This window comes from Lissotriton vulgaris, unplaced genomic scaffold (assembly GCF_964263255.1).
Source record: "Lissotriton vulgaris unplaced genomic scaffold, aLisVul1.2 SCAFFOLD_1959, whole genome shotgun sequence".
Classification (NCBI taxonomy): Eukaryota; Metazoa; Chordata; class Amphibia; order Caudata; family Salamandridae; genus Lissotriton; species Lissotriton vulgaris.
Window position 1 is genome coordinate 151,640 of NW_028251493.1, and position 25,837 is coordinate 177,476.

The following is a 25,837-nucleotide window of genomic DNA, read 5'->3' on the forward strand; positions in this document are numbered from 1 at the left end:
ACAATAACTTTTATATTGCATTACAAATGCTATAGGTGTCACATTTGCTAAAGTTAAAACTATTGACATTGTAAATAATAAAGCTATTAATTTCGCTATTTTGAAAAACAACACATAAATAAAAATATTGCCATTTACAATACCAATAGCTCAAACTTTCCTAATGCGAGACCTATTGCATTGCAAATGCTTGTTAAAAATACTTTGCGAAATATTCTTGGCTTAGAGTTAGAATGGTACTTTCGGCTTCCCAGCGAACGCACCACCGAGGCAAGCGAAGCATGGCAGGGCCCTGGCATCGGGACGCTCAGAAGTGAAAGCGAAAGTACTTATAGAGTGTGCACCCATTCCTCCCACCTCCTGTAGTCATAGAGAGAGCGACGGCAGCACGGAAGAGACAGACGCCAGCCAGGAGGCATCGCAGCCGCTGACACTCGAAGCGTCGGAGACAGCCTGAGAGGCCGAGGATCACACGGCTCCTGCGCCCCTGAGAGGCCAGGGATCACACGGCTCCTGCGCCCCTGAGAGGCCGAGGATCACACGGCCCCTGCGCCCCTGAGAGGCCGAGGATCACACGGCTCCTGCGCCCCTGAGAGGCCGAGGATCACACGGCTCCTGCGCCCCTGAGAGGCCGAGGATCACACGGCTCCTGCGCCCCTGAGAGGCCGAGGATCACACGGCCCCTGCGCCCCTGAGAGGCCAGGGATCACACGGCTCCTGCGCCCCTGAGAGGCCAGGGATCACACGGCTCCTGCGCCCCTGAGAGGCCAGGGATCACACGGCTCCTGCGCCCCTGAGAGGCGAGGATCACACGGCTCCTGCGCCCCTGAGAGGCCGGGGATCACACGGCTCCTGCGCCCCTGAGAGGCCAGGGATCACACGGCTCCTGCGCCCCTGAGAGGCGAGGATCACACGGCTCCTGCGCAGTCTCTCGTCCTCTCCTCAGCACCCTCGAGATGGCGCCGCCCTCCACAATCTACAGAGTGTCTCTGCTGCTGAGCGCTGCTGCGGGTGAGCCTCTGCCGGGGGTGTTACTTTCAGGGTATGAGTGTCTCTCCCTATGGTTATTGTCAAGGCCTCTTTGCTGTCTCTTCCCGGGCTGCGTCTCTTCGCCTCAAGGGGTATCTCTGTCACAGGTGTCTGTCTCTTCATGAGTATGAATCTCACGGTCCCTTGGCGGCCGTCTCACCCCCAGCATGGCTGTCTCTTCCTGGTTCTGAGGTCTCTTGCCCACTTGAACTGCTGCTGCCTTCCCTTTGCGTCGGATGTCTGGTAATCCGTCTCTCACACAACAAAAGGTGTCTCTTTCGCCTCGTGGGCCAATTCCCCCCCCCCCCCCCCCCCGTCTCTTTCCGTCCGGTCCCCGAGTGTCTCTTCTCCCTCGGTCCCAGTGTCTCATTCAGGGGATTTCCACCGGGAGATTTCTGGCGCCTTTCACTTTCGAGATGTAAAAATCCCTCCTTCTCGGAAGGCCGAGATCCCTCAACTACAAACCCAGCACAAGTCGGTGAAGATGCCCCCTCTTCCCGTACACCTGACCCCACCTCCCATACACCTGCCCCAAAACTCCCGTACACCTGCCCCAAAACTCCCATACACCTGCCCCAAAACTCCCGTACACCTGCCCCAAAACTCCCATACACCTGCCCCAAAACTCCCGTACACCTGCCCCAAAACTCCCGTACACCTGCCCCAAAACTCCCATACACCTGCCCCAAAACTCCCATACACCTGCCCCAAAACTCCCATACACCTGCCCCAAAAATTCCCATACACCTGCCCCAAAACTCCCATACACCTGCCCCAAAACTCCCATACACCTGCCCCAAAACTCCCTTACACCTGCCCCAAAACTCCCTTACACCTGCCCCAAAACTCCCATACACCTGCCCCAAAACTCCCATACACCTTCCCCCTCCTCCCATACACCCCCCCCTCCTCCCGTCCACCTGCCCCCTCCTCCCGTCCACCTGCCCCCTCCTCCCGTCCACCTTCCCCACCATCCCGTCCACCTGCCCCCACCTCCCGTACACCTGCCCCCACCTCCCGTACACCTGCCCCCACCTCCCGTACACCTGCCCCCACCTATGGGGAGTGAATGCACGCCGTCGTACTGAGAAGAGGCAATGGGGACAGGGGGAGGGGTACAGAAACATGGGTGCCATAATACAAACTTGAAATAATGCCATCTGTCGTGGGTGAGGAGGGGGGACTGTTGGGGGGGGGGGGGGGGGGAAGTTAATGGTATGTTTCATGGTGGGGTCAGTTGGCCAGATGCCGATCATGTGTCCTTTAAATTCTCCTGAAATACGGTTTGTGCTATACTGATAAATGCTAATAAACAGAGATAAAAAAGTTACTAAATAATGCTACAGCACATGTTCCAGCGCTGTTGAAGACCCTTTGCAAAGGTTGACTGTTCACCTTTCAGTTGCTTATTGCTGCACTTCCGTGTTAAATCTGTACTAATGAGGTGCAGCCCAGGCCCATACAGTGCTAACAAGAGTAAAAAACATAACAAACTAATGCTAATCAAAATGTGTTTTATTGCAGCACATAATGTGCCTTATCTTGCTGCATAAGTCAACTCTGCTGCATAGTGTGGGTCTCCCCTTCTGCATTCATTCAGTGACACTCTTTGTCTAACCACCTCTACTCGCAATGGGCTGCTCATACCTCAGTTCGATAAAGAGCCCACACGGGTGATGCAGTGTGGAACGATAAACCCACCGTGGCAGTAATGCTAATTATCGAGACTTACCTCAGAACTAAGTAACCCAAAACAAGAAACGTCGGATCATCCTCGACTGCAAACTCAACATCACAGCCCGAGTCAACGCCTTCAGTGCCTTATGCGTCCGCGGATTGAAGATACCGGGGAAGATTTTCAAATGGCGCCCAGGGAACACTCAGAAAATCATCACCCACACTCTCCTCACCAGCAAGCTAGACCACAAGATCGCCCTCTAAACCGAGAACAACAAGCATCTCATCAGGAGACTGCGGAATGTTGCAGGGTGTTTTTTTTCACCCAGCTTAATTTGAGCAGGGGTGCTATCCTCTTCCTGTGACATGGTCGCCCCCCTCAGGAGGGTCAAGGCTTGTCGTCTCCACAAAGCCAATAAATGGTTTTCTAGTGATCTTAAGGTCCTTAAATGAGCTCTCGGACAAGCTGAGCGCCAGTGGAGGCGCAACTATTGCCCCCTTCTGAGAGACCGACACAGTCCCTCCTAAAAAACTATAAGAGAGCTATTCTTTCAGCTAAATTGGATTACTTCTCTAATAAAATGTTGCTAGCGACCTATAAATCCAAGGAGATTTTCTCCATTATCCATAATCTGGCTGCCTCAGACAGAGTTAATCCCAACCCTGTCCCTTCCCAAGCCCTTTGCATTTCTTTGAATGATTTTTTTCTCGAGAAGATCGCTAACATCAAACGGAATATCCCTGCGTCATCTTCCCCCCTCCCCCCCTCCCCTACCCCCGCTGTCCTCCTCCTTGGACCACTTCTCAACTATTTCTAAGGAATCCTTCCTTATCTTGCTTAGGAATATCAATTCAGGGTCCCCCGCTGACTGCGGCCCGGCTCGCATTTTAAGGGAGATATTCTCTGGCTGTCCCGGCCCTCCCTTATCCCTTCTTAACGCATCCATCTCTCAGGGTACGGTCCCGCTCTCTTTTAAATCGGCCACTGTCATCCCCATTTAAAAAAAACTGGCTCTGACCCCTCTCTCCCAGCCAACATCAGGCCCATCTCCCTTCTCCCTTATCTAGCTAAGATCCTAGAGAGCCACGTCACCTCCTGCATGTCGGCTTACATCGAGGAGAACCATCTTTTGGCTTCTCATCAAGCAGGCTTTCGCCCGGTTCACTCGACCAAATCTGTGGTTCTGTCTGTCTTGGACGAGCTTAAGAGTAAGGCGGATTCCAACTCTCCTCCAGCCTTGGTGCTTCTTGATTTGTCCTCTGCTTTTGACACGGTCGACCATTCCATCCTTCTCGGCCGTGTCAAGGCAGCGGGCATCCAGGGCACTGCCTTATCTTGGCTCGCCTCATTCCTTCAAGGCCGGACACAAGCTGTCCGTCTTTCCGGCTTCTCTGCCCCTTCCCGCCCGGTGTCCTGCGGGGTTCCCCAAGGTTCTTCCTTATCCCCCCTTCTTTTCAATCTATATATCTATCCCCTTATCATTTCTCTGCTTAACATGGAGGTCTCCGTGTATAACTACGCTGATGACCTTCAGCTTGTCTTTGATCTTTCCTCTCCCTCAGACTCCCTCCTCAAATCTCAGACCACACTTATCTTTATTTCAGACTGGATGAACCAAAATCACCTCAAGCTTAACCCGGACAAAACGGAGGTTGTCCTGACGGGCGGTTCTACCAGCCCCTGGACTTCTGCTTTCTGGCCCTCCATTCTCGCCCCCCCCCTGTTCCCTCTGTCTCGGTAAAAACCTTTGGAATCACAATCAGCCAGGACCTCTCCATGCGCCCCTAGGTCAGCTCCGTTGTTTCCTCCTGTTTTCTGTCCCTTAGGGTTATTCGAAATATCTCCAGGTTCTTTTCTTCCGACGCTCTAAAAATCATTGTCCTAGCCATGATTCTTTCTCGCTTGGACTACGGGAACTGCCTGTACGTGGGCATTCCCGCCTACGAGTTGCGACGCCTCCAGACCATCCAAAATCAGGCTGCTCGCCTTATCTAGCGGCTTCCCAGGTACCACCACATCACTCCGTTTCTTAAATCCCTCCATTGGCTACCCATCTTACAGCGAACTCTCTTTAAGATGGGATGCATAGTTTTCATGGCCCGCGCCCGTACGGCGCCTACCTTCATTAACTCCATGATCACGCACTACCTCCCCTGCCGTGACCTTCGTTTCTCTAGTCAGTCTCTTCTCAGCATTCCCCGCTTTCGTAAGACCAGAGTAGGTGGCACTAGATTTTCTACTCTTGCCCCCCGCTTCTGGAATAGCTTCCGCTCATCATCGGGTCAATCACCGAGTACCTGCATTTCCGCAAGGCGCTCAAAACTCATCTGTTCGCCCTAGCCTTTGCTGCCCAGTAATCTCCTGGTGTCCCCTCTCATCCAATACCGTCTGTCATCTAGCGCCAGGAAGCCGCTAGGTCACACTGCGCTCTATAAATATTTTCAACTTTCCAACTTTCCTAATTATACCAGCCGGCGCTGCATAATAAAGTAAAAAATTGTTCCACACCATATGAACGGTTCACATCGCACACCAGAGGGCCGCTACTCTCTGACCTCCTGTGTGCAGGTGACCTTGTGCTGGTTAGTTGAACCCCTACTGATCTCCAGCATCTTTTAGACACAACCAGCAGATATTCAGCAAGCAATGCTTTAACCATCAATGGTGATAAAACAAAGGTTATGAGGATCAACCCAAGAAAGGAACCCTCTCATTTTTGCTGGCACATGGCTAACTTAACAGCAGAAGTAGTTGACCAATGCAAATACTTAGGTGTGATAATAGACAATAGACTCACAAAAAGAGGTCATCAAAAGAAGAGGCAACTCTATTGCAGCAGCAATGAAATCTATAAAACATAAAACTACCGGCCCAAATCGTACTAGACTTCTACAAGTCGGGCAAGCAAAGCTCATTCCGGCCATCACTTATAGGAGTGAGTGCCTGAGGGGAAGAGATGCGGCTATACTAGACAGCACTGTCTCGAGAGCGGCCAGAACGATTTTTAATCTACCTAAGTATGTTTCGCCAACCCAAATAAGTCTAGAATTTGGCCAACAAAGGCAGCAATTAGCCCGTAAACGAGCTTATGCCAAGAACTGGTACAGGATCAAAAGGGCCGAAGCAAGAACATTGAATTACTATATATGGAATGAAACACATCGACAGAGGGACTGCACAGACATGAGCTATTTGAAAGCATCAAAGGAGCGTTTGAGCCTGGAGGAATTTTGGGCGGTCTCAGGGTCCTATCATTGTTTTAAAAAAAATCGTAAATAAGACTGTGAAAAAACGATCTCTAGTAGAAGACAAGGCCGCACTCACAGAAAGAACCCACCGATGATTTGTTGTGCAAACCTATGTCAAGTCCTGTCCGCAATCTTACCTGGGTGTAGGTTTCAACAGGAGGAAGAAAGAAAAATATCTTCATCTTCGAATGGGCATTTTACCAACATTGCCGCACCTTCCCCCTTGGAAATGAAATGATCGCCGGGTCAGACAATATGCCATTCATGTGGGGAAGCGAATGAAAGTGTATTACACCTTTTGTGCATCTGCAGAGAACTACAGGTTGAACGACGTCACCTACTGAAGCCATTCTTTGTAAGCAAGGGGATAAGAACCTGTAGACAAGCTGTGTTGGCATGCCTCGGAGGAGGAGACGTGCAGTTAGCATGCCGCTTTGTGCGATTTATGGAAGCGTTGGGGGAGAAACTCAGTCGTTAAACACCTCATTACTGCAATATTAAGACTTTTTAAAGCGTCACTTCACAGTAAACAACACATATTTAGGTTGCCGCTCACCCGGACGACAAATGCTCCAGCATAACAGGCAACAGCAATCTACTGCAGCCGCTGTCCACAAAGCAATTGATAATGGCACAGTTCCCCTCACACTGAGAACTACGGGGCATATTACCAAGGACAGGCGATACATTATCGCCGCTTTTATCGGCAGAAAACTGCCGATAAAGCAGCGATAATGGCCTTGATAATATGCTCTATGAATTCCAATCAAAGCCGTTGTTAGATTTGTTCACATCTAACGTGGGCTTCGATTGGAATTCATAGAGCATATTATCAAGGCCATTATCGCTGCTTTATCGTCAGTTTCCTGCCGATAAAAGCGGCGATAATGTATCCCCTGTCCTTGATAATATGCCCCTGAGTATTTGTTTTATCAAAATTTGAGCCCTCTTGATTTTTACTTCTTACCTAAAAAAACTCTTAGGAACTGAAAAAGGACAGAATTATCAACTCACTTGGCAATTTGTAAATATACTGAAAGGCTGAAACCCCTTATCAATGTACTGTATTAGACAATAATTTTTGATAATTGCATCATTGATGTTACCATAATGCATGGATATTTTATGGAATGATATATATATATATATATATATATATATATATATATATATATATTACCTACTGGCTATCGCCAGTAGGTATATATAGTTAGGATTAATTCCCTATGGGATTTTTGAAAATTCTATGTCTAATAACTTTGGCGTTCGTGGACGGAATCGGCTGAAATTTTCAGGAAAATGGCACATTTTGTTTCTGAGCAGCCCCTGAAAATTTGGTGGGGTTTCGTCAAGGGGGGGCCGAGAAAAAAGGGGGGTCCCAAAACGCGTTTTTCCCATTCATTTTTCCATAGGGCGGTTGGACTCACTTTTAGCTCGAACGGCTGAATGGATTTGCACGAAACTTGGCAAAATTGTAGGGACTGTTAGCCCGATGTGCCTTTGCTAGGTCTCAATATATGTGCTTCAGTGGATTTTGAGAAATTAACGTTTAAATCAAGATATATATCTGTAACAGCGCTCCGGGCAGCGATCCGGTCCGCTTACTTTTCGCGTTTCGGAACTTTGCGCGCAGAAAGCTGATTGGCTCTCCGGTGTCTGTCAACATTCTAAACAGTCCGGAGCGGCCGCCATCTTGTCTCTCGGTAGGATCGAGAGAGAAGAAGAGGTGAAAAACGAAGGGGGAATTTAATGAAAGGGGGCAAGGTATCCCCCTCTTGACCCCCTAGGAATGTTGTTGGGGTTATTAAAGGGTCCCGTGGGGAAAAGAAAAAAAAAAAGATTTTTCACGGTAGAAGCGCTTCACGGGCCGCGAACTGGGCCGCAAACTGGTAGCGAAACGGGAATTCGCCATTTTGTGCTTCGTTAATTAAATTACTAGGTATAAGGGGGTGCGGGAGACGTATCCTAATCCCCTATGTTTCCTGAGGGTGGCTGAGGAGGCTGATATATGTTGATACATCTCTTCCAGCGGCTGTGCGTGAGCTTTTTTTTTTTTTGCTGCGTGACAGTCCGGAGCGGCCGCCATCTTGTCTCTCGTAGGATCGAGAGAGAAGAAGAGGTGAAAAACGAAGGGGGAATTTAATGAAAGGGGGCAAGGTATCACCCTCTTGACCCCCTAGGAATGTTGTTGGGGTTATTAAAGGGTCCCGTGGGGAAAATAAAAAAAAAATGATTTTTCACGGTAGAAGCGCTTCACGGGCCGCGAACTGGGCCGCAAACTGGTAGCGAAACGGGAATTCGCCATTTTGTGCTTCGTTAATTAAATTACTAGGTATAAGGGGGTGCGGGAGACGTATCCTAATCCCCTATGTTTCCTGAGGGTGGCTGAGGAGGCTGATATATGTTGATACATCTCTTCCAGCGGCTGCGCCATCTTGCCTTTTTTCCAATGCCACAATTTTGTCGTGCACGGCAGCCATTTTAGATGCCAGGCTGGTCCCAGGCTATCACCTACCCCTGCGGATGTAGTTTATGGCCCCAGCTGTAGAGAATTCAGACATGCTAACCCTCCCGATTCAGGCGTGTGACTACTGATTTCAGTGCTAGTCTCCCGCCTCCCGATTTCTGCAAGCAAAAACCCGGGGGCATATTACGAACAACTAGCGATAATTTTTGTCTCTAACTTGTTTAGAGACAAAAATTATCGCCGCACATCGGCGATTTTTATCGCAGATAAACCTTGCTATTATCGCAGAAAAGTCAGCGATATTCATGTATTATCGAGCAAATGCTCTTAGCCATGTTATCCACCTCCCATTGGATAACATGGCTAAGAACTGCTCAGGGCAGGTGTTAGATTTTGGAGATATTCGCGCTTAGCGCGAATATCTCCAAAAGTTGGTAATAGGAGATAGCGATGTTAGGGACTGTTTCCAGTCGCTAACATCTTGGCACGCCACTTTGCATGTCATTAGTGATAAGTATCACTGACATGCAAAGCGGGGCCCAAGATGGTCGCTATCTCCTTTTAGCTGTCACTAACTGGTGTTAGCGACAGCTTGGTAATAGGGAGATAATTTTATCTCCGCTTTCATGGCTTTTAAAGCCAAAAAAGCGGAGATAAACCCCCTTGATAATATGCCCCACGATTCCTTGGGGGTTTCAGCTGACAGGGCTTGGTATTGTGTTACATGGTAATTTTTCCAGGAAACGTCAGAGGGTCGATGCAGGGGTTCTAGAAGAGGTGATAAACCATTTAAGCCTCATTAACAAGCGCATGGTCTTTTAAAGATTTGTGAAGTACTCGGGGCGGCGGTGTGTGTGTGCCCTCTTTCAGGAGCGGGCGGGGGGGGGGCACTGCCAGCAACTTGCCAGGTCAGGTAGTGTTCAACACGTGCATCACCCTTTCTCTGCCTGCTATTGCGCTCCATGCTTCGGAAAGGTAAGAAAAAGAACGTGCATTTGAGTTTGAAATGTCCGATCCTGCAGCAGCACACTTCCAAAGCCCACACATGACAATAACCCGATTCAAGGCCCTATTCACCCGTTTTTAAAAAAATAGATAACACTCCAACAAAGTAAGATTATAAAACTTTATTAACTTTTAACTATAATGAACGGAACAAAAACTAAAAACATTTAAACATTTTTCAACTCAAAAAGCAACAATGGTTAGAAGCTGTCTTTTGTGCGAATAGTCCCAAGGCAGCACAACGTGCAGAGTTCTGGACGGCACCCAGGTGATGTCGCCTGGGTGCCGCACTGGTTTTGGGATCCTACAATGCAGCACAGAAAAACAGCGTGGGGCGTCCCGGGTGGTGCGGGGGGAGGCCTCGTCAGTAGCGGTCTGTTGTGCGAATAGTCCCAAGGCAGCAGAACACGTTGAGATGTTGATGGGACTGTGTCCAGTGTCCCATGGCTGACACAACATGTACGACAGGCACCCAGGTGATGTCCAGTAAACTGCCGCACTGGTTTTGGTATCCTACAATGCTGCTCCGAAAATTGGCGTGCGGCGGCCCGGGGGGGTGGGGGGGGGCATGGGGGAGGCGGCGTGAACGGGCCTCCCCAGGTGGCGGCCATCTAGCTGAGTTGCGCCCGCTCTTGCGGCTACAGCGTCTCGCTCACCATGTTGTTGAGTTGCTCCCACTCTTGCAGTGCAGCGATAGGCGGCTGCCACATGGCTCTTAAAATGGCGGACGGCTCCTCGGTTTTGGGCCTGGTCCACTGAAATGGCCCTGGGACACCTTGGAACTCGGAAGCTTGCCTGCTAGGGCTTGGGCTCCATTCTCGAAAAGCGTCCCCTCAGCCGTGAAGATTCTACAGAAGTCTTGGGGGCCCCCGACTCCCGCAGGCTTCCGGTGGGGAGCGGCTGCCATGATTGCTCGCGGAATGACCACGACGGAGCCACGAGATGGTGGTGCTCTCATGCTGACGCCAGCTTCAGTCTGAATGATCCAGAAACAAGGTGGGGCTTTCATCGTTTGGGAAAAAAAAATGTTCTAAACCAATGAAAAGTGTTATTTTTAGGTCATATGACCAAGCCTTCCATCTTTAGGAAACCAAAAGTAAAATGAACCAATGAAAAGTTTTATAAACAAGTCACATGACCTGTTATGCGGCATAGGGCTACAAAAAGCGTAGAAAATCCGTTGGCACGTGAGGCGGCGTCAGTAGCGGACCGATGTGCGAATAGGCCGAAGGCAGCACAACGCGCCGAGATCCGGATGGCACCGAGGTGGTGTCCAGCAAATTGCCGCACTGGTGTGGCCATCCTACAATGCTGCGCCGAAAGACGGCGTGTCCAGCTGAGTTGCGGTCACTGTTGCGGTACAGTGACTCGAACGCGCCGAGATCCGGATGGCACCGAGGTGGTGTCCAGCAAATTGCCGCACTGGTGTGGCCATCCTACAATGCTGCGCCGAAAGACGGCGTGTCCAGCTGAGTTGCGGTCACTGTTGCGGTACAGTGACTCGAACGCGCCGAGATCCGGATGGCACCGAGGTGGTGTCCAGCAAATTGCCGCACTGGTGTGGCCATCCTACAATGCTGCGCCGAAAGATGGCGTGTCCAGCTGAGTTGCGGTCACTCTTGCGGTACAGTGAGTCGAACGCGCCGAGATCTGGATGGCCCCGATGTTGTGTCCAGCAAGTTGCCGCACTGGTGTGGCCATCCTACAATGCTGCGCCGAAAGTCGGCGTGGGGTGCCCCGTTGGCTTATGAGGTGATGTCAGTAGTGGACCGATGTGTGAATAGGTCGGAACCAGCACAAGGCACCAAGATCCGAATGGCAAGTCCTGGATGTTGAGTGCCTCAGTTGAGAGTTCTGAGCAGTGCTTGTAAGACTGTCTGAAGCTTATTTGCACCTGCTGCAGCTTCACTATTGCCCTGGTGTGGCCAAAGGTCGCACATGACATAGGCGGCCGGCTCCCGAGGTCCGGCGGAACTTTTTTCCTTTTCCTTTCTGCTTCTTTTCCTACAATCCGTTTCATCTGAAGACACGACCAGGTCCCTGAATGTGTGCAGGGGGACGCTATTGATTGAATGAAAATGGCGGCTTGACACAAAGCTGACTCAAGCGTTGCTGTTGATGCTATACAGACAAAAATTGGTTTTCAGTTTGTACATTCTTCAGGTTTTTTTTTTCCATCCAAGTCTGATTGAGAGTTTGTAGAAAAATGGCTTCAGATTTTCCACATACTACTCTTCAACATTCTTCCTAAATGTAACAATGTGAAACTCACTAGGAGAACGGCTGTTTCTGTTTCCTTTCAAAATGCTGCCAACAATATTTTCTGAATGGAAGACACCATCTTGTAGCATAAAGGGCCGAAAGGGGTTCTGGTCTGGCCGATGGTTGGTGGAGACATTTTGACTATATCTTGGACCTGCCCGGCCTCGCCCAAAATGGCGCCGGTATAAATGGGACTCGTAACTCCTTGCCCGCAAATGTATATCTAGAAAATGTTATTGTAAGTGGCCCTGTCGTATTTTAATTACAAAATGTACGTCCACCGATTCCGCAACTGTTAGACACCTTTGTTCTTGCAACCTAATGGCCCGCTCGTTACGTTCTTCTACAGTGTAAATGTCTCCTCATCATATACGATTTCAGTTTGCTCCGTGGCCGGCCCACGTGGTTATAGGCCCGCATTTGTATACTGACATTTTCACAATAAAGGTTTTTAAAACAAAACACGGTAGTAGTATTTACATTGGTAACGTTTTTACTTTTAGTCACTGTTTTCGATTCAGTAAAAGGCAAGTGAAATAAAGCAGTCCAATTACATGACGGATAAAAGGTATAATATGTAGGAACGCAGTAAAGATAAATGGTCAAGGGCAGTTGTGTTTTTCATGTCTGCAATATAAAGTGATCGATAAGAATCTGATAATCAGGCGTATCGGCGACTAAGACAGCAGGCCGAATCTCTTTTACTCAACGGCTCCGTCATGGAAGGAAGAAACGCCCTTTTTCTCGAAAAAGGAATATATTTTACTTGCAAGACAGTTGTAAATTTTCCGGGAAAGTACATTAGCCTGGAATATTATAACATATGTTTGAAAAAAAAATATTGTTCGAAAACAATAAAAAGCGTAATTTTTAGGTCATATGACCAAGCTTTTCATCATTAAATTAACAAAAGTAAAATGAACCAATGAAAAGTTTTATTAACAAGTCACATGACCTGTTATGCTTACGTTACGCGCTGCGCGCCGCGCCTCGGATCACTTCCGGGTGCGGTAACGCGGCGTGTCATATAACGCATTACGCGACAACGTAGGTCAAGAATATAGTCAAAATGTCTCCACCAACCAGCGTTCGGAACACAACCCCTTTCAGCAGTCCAAAAAGTTCTGTTAAATGACAACAGAGGGGACAGGCAACAAGAACCATCAGTCAAAGAGGGGAGGGCAAGTTCTTCTCTTCCGGGTCATGTTGGGGCGCTACCGGAACTGATCGAATTGGTAGTCTACAGTGTTTCTGGATGTTTCAGACTAAAGCTGGCGTCAGCATGAGACCACTACCATCTCGTAGCTCCGTCGTGGCCATTCCACGAGCAATCATGGCAGCCGCTCCCCACCAGAAGCCTGCGGAAGTCGGAGGCCCCCAAGACTTTTGTAGAATCTTCACGGCTGAGGGGACGCTTTTCGAGAATGGGACCCAAGCCCTATCAGGGAAGCGTCCGAGTTCAAAGGTGTCCCAGGGCCATTTTAGTGGACCAGGCCCAAAACCGAAGAGCCGGCCGCCATTTTGAGAGTCCTGTGGCAGCCGCCTATCGCTGCACCGCAAGAGCGGGAGCAACTCAACTACATGATGAGCGAGACGCTGTAGTCGCAAGAGCGGGCGGTAAACAGCTGAATGGCGGAAGAGGCACAGTGTAGCAAAAGCGGGCGGAATGGCAACTGAAACGGTAAAGGGGCGCCCCACTACAGCGTGTCTTCAGGTCAAACGGATTGTGGGACAAGGTTCAGAATTGAAGAGTCATCAAAAGGCAAAAAGTTCTGCCGGACCCCGGGAGCCGGCCGCCTATGTCGGGGGCGATCTCAGGCTACACCAGTGCTATAAGACTTGGGGAGGGTGTCGGAGCCAAGCGTCTTCTCCGAGTCCATGGCCATTACACCGCCCCTCAGGGGCCTCCGTCAAGCTGTTTAGGAAGGTAACATATCACATTGTTTTCTAATGCAGTCAGGTCCACAAACGACACTCACTTACTTTGAGAATAGTGAAGCTGCAGTAGGTGGAAATAAGCTTCAGACAGTGTTACAAGCACTGCTCAGAACTCTTAACTATGGCACCCAACATCCAGAACTTATGCCATTTGAGAATGGCAGTGACATCGAAGCAACTCAAGGACCAAAACCATTAACGTACTTTCACGTATGAAAATCTTACTTAGGGAGGGGGCAGGAGCGAAGCGCCCCCTCCCAGTCAGCGCCACCACACCGTATGTTGAAAATTTGAAGCCATCGTTCTACAAAGTCAACCAAACTTGGATTGAAAAATCTAGAAAAATGTACAAACTGAAAACCAGTTTTGGTCTGCATAGCATCAGTAGCAACGCTTGAGTCAGCTTTGTGTCAAGCCGCCATTTTGATTCAACAAAGCACAGGCATTGAAAAAGGCTCAAACTCAGAACTCTGAACTATGGCACCCAACATCCAGGAGCTTGCCATCCGGATCTTGGAGCCTTGTGCTGCTTTCGACCTATTCACACATCGGTCCACTACTGACATCATCTTATAAACCAACGTTATGTAAATAGTTTTTTAATAAAATGTTTTACCCTGTTTCTTTGCTGGTGTGTTGTCTATATTTTTAATATTTGCATAGGGTTTGTCGTTATTTTGTGCGGGATGGGTGATGGAGCCGAGCTGTCTTGCAGCCCTCATGGTGTGGAGCTCAGTTCATCTCACTATTTTCGTATTTCTCATGAAGGGTTGTTCCTAATATTTCTATTTTAGCGAGGTCAAAAAGAGATCCAATTAGTGGCCTACTGATTTTGCTCGATTACTTTTATTTTTTTACACGATTTTTCACTATCTGCAAAGACTAAACAGAGTATTGCGACTTTGTGCTTGTTTGTAAATAGAGAATGATCCAAAGAGAACCAATTCTAAAACAGTAAATGCTTGGACAACAATCAATCAAATGGAGAGACAAGCAGGCACGACGGATTACAACGGGGGTAAAGGCCTGCATTAACTACCCTTCAGTATCTGCAAAGAGAGAGTACTACTAAGACAAAAGAGGGGAGGGGGGGGTGCAGCGTTCAAAGCACATCAGCGTGCATAAATACGAAAATGTTTTTATCTATCACGTACTTGACATTTTAAAGCTTTTCATATTTGCTATTAAAAAACCAATGAAATTCACAGAAAAAACCATAGGTTATAGTGGATATATAGTTAGGAATTTGCATTTACAAAACCTTGAAAATTCAATGAAAAAACCATTGGTTTTAGGCCATATATAGTTAGGGATTTGCATTTACAAAACCTTATTTTACTCGCATAAAACCATTGAAATTCCATATATAGTTATAAGCGCTAACTATATATCGCGCACCCGCAATCCACTGCTGATGATGTCACATATTACATCATTCATGACATGGTTAGTGACATCACTGATGACATCACTGATGACATCTCAAATGACATCACTGATGACATCACTGAAAACATCTCATTTGACATGACTGATAACATCACTGATGATATCATTCATGTGATAATACGATGAACCTCTTCAGACTCTAATATAACCTTAGATACAATCAGTGTAAACAGACACTCACAGACTGTCACTCATCCATGGAGTTACTCACACACCTAGTCAGTCATGCAAAGAATCAATCACACCTCCATTTCCTCAACTATACAGTTATACAAACTTTACTTATTCAAACATATACTAACACATATTTACTCTATTATACAATCCCTGATACAAGTTCACAATGATCCATACAGCCACTCACACATTCACTGGCTCTTATGCACAGTTATTTATATATGTCAACTCTCACATGTACTGTGTTTTACATATGTACTTACTTTGACATGTAGCACTGAGATATCCATTCACTCACCAATACACTCATGCACACAGTCAACCGCCCATACAGCTGTTTCCACATGCACTTTTGAAACCATACATCTAGTGAATCAACTGCTCACACATCTATGCACAGAGTCACACACCTCCCAGCCACCCACACACACACACTCAGTATCCCATACAAATACTTGGACAATCAATCAATAACCCATATAGTTACTCATATAGCTACTTATCAACACATGCAACAGTTTACAGAACAACAGACATAATGATGCACAAATTAAGACAGTTTAGTCACTAACCCATGCACTCAGTGAGACACATTTAATCACTCACTCATACAGTCAGTCATGCACCTACTAAATCCTTCATCCAGACACTTATACATCCACTCATTCTTCAATATGTAAGAGATATTTTAACTTTACAGAAACATACAGTCACTGGATGATGTCATCAGTGATGTCATCAGTGATGTCATTTGAGATGTCATCAGTGATGTCATCAGTGATGTCACTAACCATGTCATGAATGATGTAATATGTGACATCATCAGCAGTGGATTGCGGGTGCGCGATATATAGTTAGCGCTTATAACTATATATGGAATTTCAATGGTTTTATGCGAGTAAAATAAGGTTTTGTAAATGCAAATCCCTAACTATATATGGCCTAAAACCAATGGTTTTTTCATTGAATATATATATATATATATTTTTTTTTTACATTAATCTTAAATCTTTAACTTAGCTGCTATAACTTTTCTTTCATGAGCAATTTGTAAAGGTTTTAATTGACCAAACAATTAACCAAACTAAACATCTCACACCAGAGTCCAGCTTCAGGTCAGCACCGCCTGCTAGAGCAGGAGAGATGTTTTAACCTCGTCACACAGGTGCTGGTTCTTCTGCCACACCTCACACAGGTGTTCATGGTGGGTCACGTGCCTGATGCTAGGTACGGTGGGTTAGCGCACTCCAAGCCTACGTCCCACGCCGCTCATTCAGGCTGCGAGGTGAATGTTTCACTCCACGCCCTGGGTTCCAAGTGTATGTTCCGCACCTCACGCCATGTTCACAGAGTATGTTCCATATGGAGAAGTGTGGCTCACTGGTTAGAGCAGGCAGACCCTGAAGCAGAGGTCCGACCCGGGACCAGGGTTCAATTCCCGACGCGGCAGGGTCTTGAGCTCAAATGTCCATGGACTCGATAATTCTCGCTTCGTTACCTGACCTAATCATGGGTTCACACTCTGCAACTCTGGGCATTAAGCTTGCTTAATCTCCACAACGGCCCCCCCCCGCTGTGGGATGCCTGGCTTTCACCTTGGGGATGCCCTGTAGGGGCTATCTCACAGGGAAAAGCCAGGACGGGTTCCCAAGGCAAGCATGGAGATACCCCTTCGGGGGTCGATTCAGGCGCTATATAAGAAACATAATAATAATAATAATAATAATATGTCTGACCATTTCAAGATGTGTTTTCCACGCCTCATGCCTGTTTTCAGGTGTATGTTCCACTCAGCTCAGCGGGTTCAAGGTGTCTTTTCCACGCCTCAGGCCTGTTTCCAGGTGTTTGTTCCACTCAGGTCACTGGATTCAAGGTGTCTTTTCCACGCCTCATGCCTGTTTTCAGGTGTATGTTCCACTCAGCTCACTGGGTTCAAGGTGTCTTTTCCATGCCTCATGCCTGTTTCCAGGTGTATGTTCCACTCAGCTCACTGGGTTCAAGGTGTCTTTTCCACGCCTCATGCCTGTTTCCAGGTGTATGTTCCACTCAGCTCACTGGGTTCAAGGTGTCTTTTCCACGCCTCATGCCTGTTTCCAGGTGTATGTTCCACTCAGCTCACTGGGTTCAAGGTGTCTTTTCCACGCCTCATGCCTGTTTTCAGGTGTATGTTCCACTCAGCTCACTGGGTTCAAGGTGTCTTTTCCACGCCTCATGCCTGTTTTCAGGTGTATGTTCCACTCAGCTCAGCGGGTTCAAGGTGTCTTTTCCACGCCTCATGCCTGTTTCCAGGTGTTTGTTCCACTCAGCTCAGCTGGTTCAAGGTGTCTTTTCCATGCCTCATGCCTGTTTCCAGGTGTATGTTCCACGCAGCTCACTGGGTTCAAGGTGTCTTTTCCATGCCTCATGCCTGTTTTCAGGTGTATGTTCCACTCAGCTCACTGGGTTCAAGGTGTCTTTTCCACGCCTCATGCCTGGTTCCAGGTGTATGTTCCACTCAGCTCACTGAGTTCAAGGTGTCTTTTCCACGCCTCATGCCTGTTTCCAGGTGTTTGTTCCACTCAGCTCAGCGGGTTCAAGGTGTCTTTTCCACGCCTCATGCCTGTTTCCAGGTGTATGTTCCACTCAGCTCACTGGGTTCAAGGTGTCTTTTCCACGCCTCATGCCTGTTTTCAGGTGTATGTTCCACTCAGCTCACTGGGTTCAAGGTGTCTTTTCCACGCCTCATGCCTGTTTTCAGGTGTATGTTCCACTCAGCTCAGCGGGTTCAAGGTGTCTTTTCCACGCCTCATGCCTGTTTCCAGGTGTATGTTCCACACAGCTCAGCAGGTTCAAGGTGGGTTTTCCACGCCTCATGCCTGTTTCCAGGTGTATGTTCCACACAGCTCAGCGGGTTCAAGGTGTGTTTTCCACACATCATACATTCTATGTCCAGAGGTGGGGTTCACATCTTATACTGATTATGTGAGGCAAATCACACCTCACACTGGCCTTGGGTGCACCTCACACCTCACACCTGATTTCACTGGTTATGTTGCACTCCCGCCTCTGAGTCCCAGAGATATGTGCCACGCCTCGCCATGGGCTGTGGGAGTACGCTTAGTGCCACTCGCTGTGGTCCTGGTATAGCGCTTTATACTTGCATGTGTCAGATGTCTCATAATCCCTAACTCTCTGTCATACACTTTCAGCTCTGCTGGGGGGCGCCGGATGTGTGGAGACCACATCCCTGGGCACCCTGGTGGACTGCTGGTACGTGGAGGAGGTCAAGGGTCACGCGGGCTCCTTCGCCAGAGGTGTGTCGCAAAGGAAGGCCCTGATGTTGTTACGTGATGACGTCCAACGAACCAAGGCGCTAGACTTCACTGTGCCGCAGGACGTGGAGGCCGGCCTCTTCTTCGACGTGATTGGTGAGTTCATCTGTCATTCTGGAGGTAAATGGTACAGGTGCCTGGTGAGTCTACCTATCACTGTAGGGGTAGCTGAAGGGATTGGTGAGTTCACCTGTCACACTGGAGGTGAATAGTGCATGTGCCTGGTGAGGTCATCTGTCACTGTGAGGGCAGCTGAAGGGACTGGTTAGTTCACCTGTTACACTGAAGATGTTCAAAAGGGACTGGTGCTTGTGCCTGGTGAGTCCACCTATCACTGTAGGGATAGCTGAAGGAACTGGTGAGTTCATCGGTCAAGCTAGAGGTGGTAGAAGGGACTGTTGCTTGTGACAGGTGGGGGTGTTTGAAGGGACTCATGTCTGTCATTGGTGAATTCACCTGTCATTGTGGGGATGTCTGGTGTCTGTGATTGGTGAGTTCACCTGTCACTGTGGGGATGTCTGGTGTCTGTGATTGGTAAGTTCACCTATCACTGTGGGGATGTTTGATTCCTGTGCTTGGTGAGTTCACCTGTCACTTTAGGGGTGGCTGGATACTGTGCTTGGTGAGTTCACCTGTCACTTTAGGGGTGGCTGGTTGCTGTGATTGGTTAGTTAACCTGTCACTCTAGGGTCGGCTGAGGGTTGTGATTGGTTAATTCACCTGTCACTGTGGGGATACCGGGTCTGGTGGCTTAGTGGACTAATGCATCCACTGCAGGGGCCTGTGTTCGACCTCATGGTCACAGGTTCAATCCTGCCAGGTCCACTCAGCCTTTCATCCATCTGAGGTCGATAAAATGAGTACCATTGAGTTGGGTAAGGGTAATAAGAAACATCTGTTATTCAGCGCCAAGATACCTCCGGGTGAACGTGTGCTTTACAAATACAAATGTGATATTATGTCTGGTGCCTGTGATTGGTGAGTTCATCTGTTTCTCTAGGGGTGGCTGTGATTCAATCAATCAATCAATCAATAAATCATTTGTAAAGCGCACTACTTACCCGTGAGGGTCTCAAGGCGCTGGGGTGGGGAATGCTGCTACTGTTCAAAAAGCCAGGTCTTGAGGAGTCTTCTGAAGGCGAGTAGGTTTTGGGTCTGCCGTTTGCGGGTTGGGTAGGTGTTCCATTTCTTGGTGGCGAGGTGGGAGAATGATCTGCCACCGGTGGTCACTCTTCGGATGCGGGGGACTGTGGCGAGGGCGCGGTCTGCAGAGCGGAGCTGGCGGGTTGGGGTGTAGAAGCTGAATAATCTGTAGAGGTATGCTGGTCCGGTGTTGTGGCGTGCCTTGTGTGCGTGGGTAAGGAGCTTGAAGGTTATCCTCTTGTTGACGGGGAGCCAGTGCAGGTCTCTCAGGTGAGGTGTGATGTGGCTGGGCGAGTGATGTCGAGGATCAGGCGTGCGGAGGCATTCTGGATGCTTTGGAACCGTTTCAGGAGTTTGGTTGAGGCTCCTGCGTAGAGGACGTTTCTGTAGTCCAGTCTGCTACTGACGAGGGCCTGGGTGACCGTCCTTTTCATTTCGGTGGGGATCTACTTGTAGATCCGGCGGAGCATGCAAAGGGTGTTGAAGCAGGAGGAAGAGACGGCGTTGACCTGCTTCGTCATGGAGAGGGTCGAGTCGAGGATGACCCTAGGTTGCGTGTGTGGTCGGTGGGCATCTGAGCAGTTCCTAGTACGGTCGGCCACCAGGAGTTGTCCCAGGCCGAGGATGTGGATCCGAGGATGACGACCTCCATCTTGTCCGAGTTCAGCTTCAGTCGACTGTTTCTCATCCTTTCGGCGACGGCCTCCATTCCTTCGCGGAGGTTGGTTTTGGTGGTATGGGGGTGTAATGGCAGAGTTTTTGGCTTTATTTAGCAGTGATATAGATCATTAATCTTGCTCACATCTAGTATAGGTATTCTTAGCCTGTGTTGGCCCTTTTAAGCCCTTTTTTCCAGACCTAGAAGAGGATAGCTGCTTAATATGATAATAGATCCTTTATTCTTCACTTTAACCTGTCTATTGCCTATTGGCTTTGACATATTAGACACATTGGTATGGTTTATGTAGGTATTCTGACAGAGCTAAGGGGCATTTCATCCCTTTCAGGCCTACAGGCCTAGAGCTAGAGGGACTCCATCTTGATGAAGCTGAGAGGCTTTTCAGGGCAAAGGCAAAGTTTATAGTTATAACTGTTGTTCGCCCTAAGCGGACCGGAGAGAACCGGCCAGAGCTGAATCTAATCAGGAATTGTTCCCGGGCTCAGGTCTCTAGACGAAACAAGCAGACTGGTCACTGTGGGAGCGTCTAGCGCAAGGAGCCTGGTGCATGGGATTGGTGGGAGGAAGCTGCTGGCTGGAACTTTCCATGAGGAAACAGCATTCTATATCAGTGAAGTGCAGAGGCGGAGTCAGGGAGTCGAGTAGAGTTGCAGTCGAGTGAAGGTGGCGGTGCCAGTCAGTCGTGTTAAGGTGGAGGAGTGGAAAGCAGTGGAGTGGAGTTGGCAGAGAGAGAGAGGGTTCAAGCTGGAGAGAGCTGAGTTGAATAGTGAGCTGGAACTGAAGGAAGCAGTCGGAAGCAGTTACTTATCAGGAGGAGGTGTGAATAGCTGGAGTCTGAAGTAATGCCTTTTAGAAGAGACGGAGGAGAGATTGTGGACTAACCTATGGGAGCAGATGGAGTTATTTGGACATTGGCGCAGAGACAGAGTGAATAAGCTAGTGGAATGAACGGTGATCAGAGCGGCAGGAACCATTAAGATTGAAGCTGGAAGGTGGAGACAGTTCGTGGGGGAGAGGAGTCCAGTGCAAAGTGATCAGCGCAGAGGTGTACCCAAGAGTGCAGGAGAGAGAGGGAGTCTGAGATGAGCCAAGGCACAGACGAGAGAGGAACCCAGATGACAGCTAGAACAAGACTACACACTAATAAGGTGAACTCCATCCGTAATTTTGCCCTTATTCCCTAAGCCATTGTATGTTTAAATCTTTTCTCTTTCAGCGGAGTGTTCCTGTTATGTTTAATCTTTTCTCTTTCAGCGGTGTGTTCTACCTATAGTCTTTGTCAGTTCTGTGTAAAGGTTTATATTGTACTAATAAAATAACCCCCAGTTTGTAGAAAACTGGCCTGTGTCTCCTACTTTTGTTCAATCTAGGTAAATAAAGCTCCTAGGTATTTACTAGGTACATGAATGGATGAGTAATCCCAATCAGGTAAGTGGTGATCACATAAATAGGGAGTGAGTGGACCTATGATGCCAAGAATAGGAGATGCATGATATTAATTGGCTAACTCCTAATATTGTAGTAGCAGACCCTTAGTGAAGAGACTTCCCACTATATATATATATAGGTGTTCATAGGAATGTGGTCGTCGTTGATATACGGTGTTAGTGAGAACGCTGGGGGGGATTACCAGCGCGGATACCCACAGGATTGTGGCTTGAATAAGTGAGAGCGCCAGGAAGGAGACTGGCGTGTAGTTTTGCAGGATTGCGAACAGTTTGGAAAAGGGAGCATTGGGTTCTGCAGGCCCATGTGTAGACGCACCGGATTGTGTGTCATATCTGCCCTAGGGTAGACCGGTCTGGGTCTGAGTGGCCGCGAGACCAACTGATGTGAATATAAGTGTGGTGTAGGGTATGGATATCCCTAGTAATCAGTGAGTATTCTTAGTATCCCTATAGATTTAGTGGTGTTTTTAATAATATGAGCTTGTATATTGCGAGTTCCCCATCCTCAGGTAGGTACCCAGGTGCCTGGATAGTTGGTCCTGAGGAGGGATGTGATTACGTTCTGGCTGGGTTGGAGGGGCCCCTAGGGGCTGATCCCATCTAACCAGAAAATCCAGCCATTACAGGGGGTCTTTGGTGAGGGAAAGGATCAGCTGGGTGTCATCGGCGTAGGAGATGATGTTGAGGTCGTGCAGACAGGTGATGTGGGCGAGCAGTGCCATGTAGATGTTGAACTACGTTGGGCTGAGGGATGTGCCCTGGGGTATGCCGCAGATTATCTCGGTGGCTTCAGAGTGGAAGGGGGGGAGGCGGAGAGGAATGAGGTGGTCCAGTCCAGGGCCTTCTCTTGGATCCCGGCGTCGTGGAGGTGTGTTTGTAGTGTGCGGTGGCAGACCGCGTCGAAGGCCAGGAGGTCCAGGAGGATGAGGGCCATGGTTTCTCCGTTGTCTAGCAGGGTCCTGATATCATCGGTGGCAGCGATGAGGGCCGTTTCGGTGCCGTTGTTGTTGCAAAACCCGGACTGGGACAGGTCCAGGATGCTGTTCTCCTCGAGAAATCTGGTCAGTTGTTTGTTGACGGCCTTCTCGATGACCTTCGCCAGGAACTGGAGCAGGGAGATGGGTCGAAAGTTCTTGTTGTCCTTGGGGTCTGCCTTGGGTATCTTGAGTAGGGCGTTGATCTCGGCGTGCTTCCAGCTCTCCGGAAAGGTTACTGTCTCGAAGGAGATGTTGATGGCTTTCCGGAGATGGGGGTTCAATAGTGGTGCTGGCTTTGTTGAAGATGTGGTGTGGGCATGGGTCTGACAGGGATCCAGAGTGGACGGAGTTCATGATCTTGATGGTATCGTCATAGTTAATGTTGGTCCAGGAGATCAGGCGGTTGGTGCGGGTGGTGGTCGAGGAGGCGGGGGTCTCGGTGGTTCCCGGGGTGGTCGGGGGGGTGTTGAAACGGTCGTGGATGTCTGTGATCTTGTGGTGGAAGAAAGGGGCCAGCGAGTCGCAAAGGGCTTGCGAAGGTGGGATGTCGTTGGTGTTGGCGCTGGGGTTGGAGAGTTCCTTCACGATTTTGAAAAGCTCTTTGCTGTTGTGTGCGTTGTTGTCTAGGTAGTCTTTGAAGGAGGCCCGTTTGGCGGATCTGATGTGGTGGTAGTGTCTGTGGGTGGCGGTCTTGTGGGCTGTGTGGCTTTCCGGTGTTTGTTCACTGTTCCTCTCTAGCTTACAGCAGGTTTGCTTGGAAGTCTGGAGGTATTCAGCGAACCAGCTTGCTTTCTTTCTGGTGTGGCTGTTTGAGGGTTCCTTGAGCGGGGCAAGGGTGTTGGCGCAGTTGTCGATCCACTGTCTGAGGTTGCGGGCTGCGGCGGCGGGGTCATCGGGTCTGCGGGTGGGCTCTGGGCGAGGGTGGTGTTTAGCTGGTCTTCGGTGACTTTGTTACAGCAGCGGCGGGGGATCTGTTGAGTGCGGTGATGCGTGGTGGGTTTCCTGAAGGTGAAGTGGATGCAGAGATGGTCGGTCCAGTGGAGTTTGGTGGTGTGGTTGCAGGAGACGTGGGGGCTTGCGGTGACGATGGGGTCAAGCGTGTGGCCGGCGGAGTGGGTGGGTGTTGTGACGAGTTTTATGAGTCCGTGGTTGGCGAGGTTGTCGATCAGGGTGGAAGAGTTGGGGTCGTTGTTGTTCTCGAGGTGAAAGTTCAGGTCCCCGAGGAGGATGTAGTCCGTGGAGGCGAGGGCGTGTGTGCTGACTGACTCGTCGATGGAGGCGCTGAACTGTGGTCGGGGTCCGTGGGGTCTGTAGATCAGAGTTCCTCTGAGGGTGGTGTTTGGGTCGGTGTGGATCTGGAAGTGCAAGTGTGCGGCGGTGCTGAGGGTGTCGTCGGCGTGTGTCGAGATTTTGTGTCTCTGTGGACGATGGCAATTCCTCCTCCTATTCCGTTGGTGCGGTCCTTGCGGGTGATCTTGTAACCTTCCGGGACGGCTATGGTGAAGTCCGGTGCCGAGCAGTGGTTCAGCCAGGTCTCCGTCAGGAAGCCGACGTCTGGGTTGTTGGAGTCCAGAAGGTCCCAGAGTTCACAGTCGTGTTTGCGTGCAGAGCTGGTGTTGAGAAGGATGCATCTGAGGTAGTAGGGTTCTTTGGTAGATGGGTTGGCCGGCTGGATGCTGGTGAAGCTGCAGTTCCGGCAGGAGAAGGGTCCTTGTGTGCGCTTCGGGGCGGCCAGGAAGCAGGTGTGTGGGCGTCCTGTGTTGAGTGCATGGAGGGTGCTGGAGTCGTAGTGGAGGCGGGTGTCGTGGCATTTGCAGGGGCCAGGGGTCTTGGCGCTGGGAGCGGTGAGTTTATCTGCCAGGCTAGGGATGGTCTAGTGGCTGTGATGGGTGAGTTCACCTGTCACTCTAGATGTGGCTAGTGCCCTGTGATTGGTGCGTTCATCTTATTCTATGGGAATGTCTGGTTCCTGTGATCGGCAAGTTCACTTGTCTCTCTAGTGGCCTCTGGTGGCTGTGTTTGTTGAGTTCATCTGTCACCCTAGGGGTGGCTGTGATTGGTGAGATCACCTGTCACTATGGGGATGTCTGGATCCTGTGATCGGTGAGTTCACCTGTCTCTCTAGCGGTGGCTGGTGGCTGTGATTGGTGAGTACATCGTTTTCTCTTGGGGTGGTTAGTGCTTCTAATTGGTGGGGGTGATTGAATGGACTCATGTCTGTGATAGGTGAATTAACCTGTCACTGTGGAGATGTCTGGTTCCTGTGATTGGCGAGTTCACCTGTCTCTCTAGGGGTGGTAGGTGCCTGTGATTGGTGAGTTCCTCTTTTTCTCTAGGTGTGTCCTCTGTCTGTGATTAGTGAGTTCACCTGTCACCCTAGGAGTGGCTCTGATTTGTGAGTTCATCTGTCACTCTAGGCGTGGCTATGTTTGGTGAGCTCTCCTGTCACTCTGGTGGTGGCTGGAGACTGTGATTAGTGAGTTCACCTGTCACTTTGGGGATGTCTGGATCCTGTGTTTGGTGAGTTCAACTGTTTCTCTAGGGGTGGCTGTGATTGGTGAGATCACCTGTCACTATGGGGATGTCTGGTTCTTGTGTTCAGTGAGTTCACCTGTCTCTGTAGGGGTGGCTGATGCCTGGTGGAGGCACCATGGTGAGTTCATCTGTCACTGACGTGGTGACTGGCAGGACCTTTATAAGTTATTTTAGGGTTGGGATTGAGTGTGTTCTACTTCGCTCTCTTTTACCACTTTTTGACCTCCCCTGGCTGCTAAGAGGACACTGAGCAAGAGTTTGATCCAGGATCGATCAAGTTCTCGAGAAAGCAATCAGTCAGCAACTCACTGAACACCTGGTACATAACAACTTCCTGGACCCCTCTCAATCTGAATTTCAAGCCAACCACGGCGCCGAGACAGCCTTGATTGCAGACACCAACGAAATCATGGACCCTATTGGACAGCAGAGAGTCTGCTGCCCCCATCCTCCTGTACCTGTCAGACGCCTTCGACACTGTCTTCCATCAC

The 25,837-nt window shown here is 49.3% G+C and overlaps 1 protein-coding gene across 3 annotated transcripts in view; it reads left to right on the forward strand.

Moving 5' to 3' along the window:
* Positions 1 to 365: 365 nt before the first annotated feature.
* The window catches only part of LOC147662869 (tapasin-like), a 102,669-nt gene continuing 77,197 nt past the window's right edge, over positions 366 to 25,837 (forward strand). The window contains exons 1-3 of one of the 3 annotated variants that reach the window (XM_086950837.1): positions 366 to 485; positions 927 to 1,011; positions 18,442 to 18,660. In XM_086950837.1, the coding sequence (XP_086806963.1) occupies positions 957 to 1,011; positions 18,442 to 18,660 (274 nt within the window). In that variant the 5' untranslated portion in view covers positions 366 to 485; positions 927 to 956. Of the gene's footprint in view, positions 495 to 560; positions 656 to 867; positions 1,012 to 18,441; positions 18,661 to 25,837 lie in introns of those variants that run through there. The other 2 variants (XM_086950836.1, XM_086950838.1) reach the window with 2 other exon arrangements.